Raw genomic sequence first — 4,973 nt, forward strand, 5'->3', positions numbered from 1 at the left:
TGCATATAACATGATAATGATAACTATCATATCATCATGATAAGAAGAAGAAGAAGAAAAATTATAACAACAACGATGACGACGACTGGGATAATGATAATAATGATAATGATGATAATATTGATAATAATGATAATAATGATAATGATGATGATAATGATGATAATGATAATAATGATAATGATGATAATAATGATAATAATGATATTAATGATAATGATAATAATGATGATGATAATGATGAAAGTTATGATGATAGAGGTGATGATGATGATGGTGTTAAAACGTGGTAAATATATTAATGAACTATATCTTGGTTTATAATGTGTATATTGTTAAGGTTACATAAAATCACTGACAATATTCTTGCACAAGAATCAACTAATTCTTTTTAGTTTTGCAACATCGATCAAGCGGAATCCTAATCGTCTTCTACTGAGACTTAAGCTTGCCTCCAGTTTTACAGCAAATCTTCCTACAGACGAGCGAACAGCTGCACCACACGGTCCCCAGGACAGCTGAACAGACGGCCAATAGGAGCGCAGCCACGTCCATCAGGTAGTACTGGTAAAACGGCAGATCCACGGCGCGTGCGCGGAGATGGGGCAGTCCGCCATGTTTGATGACGTGTTCTATCCACCAGACGGCCCGCTCCATGGGCTTCTGGGGCTGGTCACGGTACAGACGGGACAGGCGGGCTGCCGTCTCACGGTAACTAAGGAAAAGGCGGAATTAAACATCAAATGAGAAACTTAATGATCATGCCATCTTGACACGAGTCATGGTGATGGCTTTACAGGAGTCTTGGTTTCCGAACTGTAAAACACGATCAATTATACTCAATGTTGCCCCAAATGTCATTCTGCATGCTCTGAGACAAGTTATTATTGAGGAAAAGGACTTAACAACCTCTACCGGGCCTGGGCGGGAGAGCTTATAATACACTTTTTGCAGCCAGGCTACGGGCAAAATTGTTAGGCTGGCTGATGGTTACGGGCTTGCTGCAAATGCTACATGTATAAGCCCCGACAAAAGGCCCGGTAGAGCCAGCTATAGAGGCTACTAAACATTCAAGATCATCAGCTACTTGCAGTTTGCATGGAAACATGCAAACGAGTCATATCGAAGTGAAAATAATAAGTTGATGACATCACTGTATTTGATCGATCTTACCCTTTGGCCTGTTAGGATCCAAGTCACCCGGACTGTTGCTTAAATGTTCTGAACGTGACTTATAACTATACACACGGAAACATAATCTGTTTCCCTCTCCCTGTTCCTCTTTATACATGTCTTGTGTCCATTGTGTTATAAAAAGCACAGAAGGTTTCGTAACGTTACTATGGTTCATAGCTCCGTTGTTAACGCGGCTTCTTTCCGATGGTATGCCCTTATATTCAACCACAATGGCTATTTGTAAAAGAATCGCAAAACAAACGTGATGAACTTTCGTGGCCAACACAATGTTTCTCATCAATAATTGGCGGGAAAATTTCAAATTATGTGGGCGACCTAACCATAGGATTAGCCCTTGTGCTCGTCTCACAAAAAGTATTATCATTACACAAGAGATTGAATGTCATAATAACGGACTATAGATTTAGCTTTCGAACGATATGAAACGCAATGCTCGTCATGAAAAAAAACACAAGGGACATACGATCGGGGGAAATTCCGGCACCTTTTTCCCATGACCCACTCATACAATCAGCCCATTACTACAATTGATAGATATGCCTTTAAATGACATATTATACAAATAGTTGACAGTAAAACTGAATTCCTTACCTAACACTAGTAGACCAAAGTATTTGTCTCAAAACAAATGTTACCTGTTGTTGGTGAGAACATGAAGAACGGCCTGGTACAATTGATCCGAGGTGACCGTTCCGAAGTCCAACTTCACCCCCAGTCCCCTGGCTTGGACACGAGCGGCGTTGCCGGGCTGATCCGAGAACAGCGGCAGACAGACCATGGGCACGCCGTGGTACAGGGCCTCGTACACACCGTTTATCCCAGCGTGACTGACGAAGGCTCGAGTCTTGGGATGTGCTGCAAGGCGAAGAAAATTGTTGTTGTTTTTTCAACAAAAAGCACTTGTGGAAGTTGAACAACGCCGTGTATACGTAATTAATAGGTCTTATAGGTCACCGGCGAAGAACTTGGTCCATTTCTTCATCTCATTATGAACCACTCCATTATGGCATTTTTATCAATAATCCAAAAGCCATCTTAAATTCATCTTTATAAACAAATAATCTACAGCTTGGCAAAGGGGTAGGGTGAAGCTAACTGTGTATTTGGAACCTGTGTCTTTTCAAACAAAACTATTTTGCTACCAACCCAGTAAATCATTCTGAGGCAGCCAGGACATCAGTTTGGTGTTGTTGCCCAGACCGGGCGGCTTCTCTCCCACGTCCCGCCACACCACCTTCTGTCGGAGCTGCGCGAAGACTGCAGCGAACATTTCTTTCTTCTCCGTTGGCATCTTCTGGACCATCGACCCGAAGCTGACAACGATCACTCCATCGTCTTCTGATGACTGCATAAAATCCTCCATGTCCTAGATAAAGAGGAGTATAGTATCATGCCTCTGTGAAAAATTTATAATTGCTCAATTTGTAGCCTTTGAAAACTAAATCCTCCTCTTGTTTTGAATCAAAAATGGACCACCATCTTTTGCAATTACCTCAAAGGAACGGAAATATCCACCGTGAAATAGATTTCCAATCATGCTAACTCATTGGTCTGCTACTTGTAAAACTACTCAGTTATAAGACTATAAATGCTTCATTTTCCTCCGTGACTTAAAAGTTTTCAAAATTTTGTTGGTTTTGCATTTATATACTAGTACATTTGGTCTTATTAAAAAAAAACAGCTACTGTTGTTAATACACTCACCTTAGAAAGAGGGGCGCCGGCACGGACGGTCAACCCGCCAACCGGGATCATGTTGGGCATGGAGGGACGGGGAAAACCCAGCACATAGTCGGACTGATACAGCCACAAGTCCGTGCGTGACGCCAGGCTCTCGAAAGTTTCTCTCTCGCTTAGTTGCTTACGGATCAGATCGCCATACATGTAACCGTAAATCCAGCTCCTGAATGTGGATACAAGACCGTAGAACCCAACGTTCTGTACCCTTTGCAAGTAAGTCATTTGGTCGGTAAAACCCAACTCATTTGACGATGGCACAAATGCCAAAGGGACCGGTATTCCTGTGGCTATATTCCATTGGTCGAGAATCGTATCACCCGCAGCTTGGATGGCAATGTGGGGGATCCTAATGCTTGCTGCTACTATAGTGCCACAGAAATATACCGGGTTCGAAATAACAACATTGTATTGTGCTGTCTTCAACCTCCCCAACAGGTCATTATGCCCCCCCTCCCCCAGCAAGAGATCACAGTGCTTATTTATCCAGTCAGACGCATTGGAACACGCTCTTAGTGCTTGGTAGGCAGACAGCGATTCTGCCTTTCCAAGTGTTTGGTCTATGAATTCCCGAAGGCGTGTCCCGAATCCATGGTCTCGGAATGTCTCAAAGATAAAGTCTGGCCTCTCTGCTCTTCGTTTCTCCACGATGTCCTCTTCGACAACCACCGTGACGACATGACCCTTTTCCACCAAGGCCTGCCCAATTGACGCCTCTATCATCCAGTGGCTGCTGAAAATCGGCATCGGTACCAACAGAATCTTCTCTGCATTGCTCCTATAGATACAGATACAGATCATAAGACTCGGGAGAATGTAACCTTGAAGCTTTGGTGTGCTCCCCATGTCGTTTTCGAGCGGAATCATCCAACGAATGATCGTTTAAATGAATGAATGAATGAATGAAGACCTTTATTGTACACACATACCCACTGGGTTTAGTACAGGTCACAACAGAAAACATAACAGTTTGAAAGTACATATATATACATTACAATGATAAGCTAACACTAATCTAATGATTACGTTAATTTGGCCTCTTCTCGCTTCTTGGTGATATTGTAAATATACGTACAGGTGTGTTTTATAATAGAGGGTTTACCTAAAGTCATTAGAAATATGAATTGCTCCTCTTTGCAAAGATGTATAAAATGGGGAAAGCTACATTGAATAAGTTTATAAAGCGCAGCTCTCTCTTCGTTGTATAAACTACATTCTACTAAAAAGTGCTGCTCGTCTTCTATCCTATTTAAATTGCAATGTCTACATATACGTTGTTCTAGGGGAGTGCGGTTATGACGTCCGGTTTCAATGTGAAGTCTGTGACAGCTGATACGGAGTTTTGTGACTGCGGTCCTATGCCGTATATTTTCGAGGCTTAGATACTTTTCTTCGTTATATGTGGACTTGAACAATCTGTAGGATCTCAGTTTGTTTCGAGCTGATCCACCTTTGTTATCATTGTGTATTTCTTTTAGGAAAGTTTGAAAGTGAATATCTTTTAAGCGTTGATTGATGGAATTAATGATTTGGGACGTATCTGTGTTTGGGGATAAAGAGCAATGCCAGATGTAGCCGAAACCGCACTCCTCTAGGGACTTCCGAACTCCTGACGCCCAACATTTGGCTCCAGTTTTGTCTAAGTCTATCTGACAAGCGAGAGCATCTAACTGAAAACTGTCGGCAGGCACTTTCAGACGAAGTCTTAAAAGATGTTTGATGGCGTTTAGGGAGGCCTCCACTTGAATGGGAAACCTACCTAGTTCTGCCCTTGCAGCGAGGCCGCATGCCGATCTCGGTACGTGCAGGGCTTGTTTACAGAATTTTAGGTGAATGGATTCGATAGGGCAGGATTTGGAGCTTTTAACTGAACCCCAGATCTCCGACCCGTAAAGAATTACGGGTTTAACACAACTGTCAAAAAGCTTGTTTCTAACAGACAAAGGTGCGTCGGCTTTGTCCAGTGATTGGTTCATGCTAAATAAGGCTTTTAGTCCCTTACTGTAAAGATGTTTGTTGTTCGCCTTGAAAGTGCCCGC

The 4,973-nt window shown here is 42.5% G+C and overlaps 1 protein-coding gene across 1 annotated transcript; it reads right to left on the reverse strand.

The window, feature by feature from the left end:
- Positions 1-247: 247 nt before the first annotated feature.
- Positions 248-3,818, reverse strand: LOC136444825 (UDP-glucuronosyltransferase 2C1-like). Its single transcript, XM_066442566.1, has 4 exons — positions 2,902-3,818; positions 2,344-2,563; positions 1,833-2,052; positions 248-715 (listed from the first exon to the last, which is right to left on the reverse strand). The coding sequence occupies exons 1-4, from the start codon at positions 3,799-3,801 to the stop codon at positions 433-435; spliced, it is 1,623 nt and encodes a 540-aa protein (XP_066298663.1). The 5' UTR covers positions 3,802-3,818; the 3' UTR covers positions 248-432.
- Positions 3,819-4,973: the final 1,155 nt, after the last annotated feature.

The sequence above is a fragment of the Branchiostoma lanceolatum genome, chromosome 11, assembly GCF_035083965.1.
Source record: "Branchiostoma lanceolatum isolate klBraLanc5 chromosome 11, klBraLanc5.hap2, whole genome shotgun sequence".
NCBI lineage: Eukaryota > Metazoa > Chordata > Leptocardii > Amphioxiformes > Branchiostomatidae > Branchiostoma > Branchiostoma lanceolatum.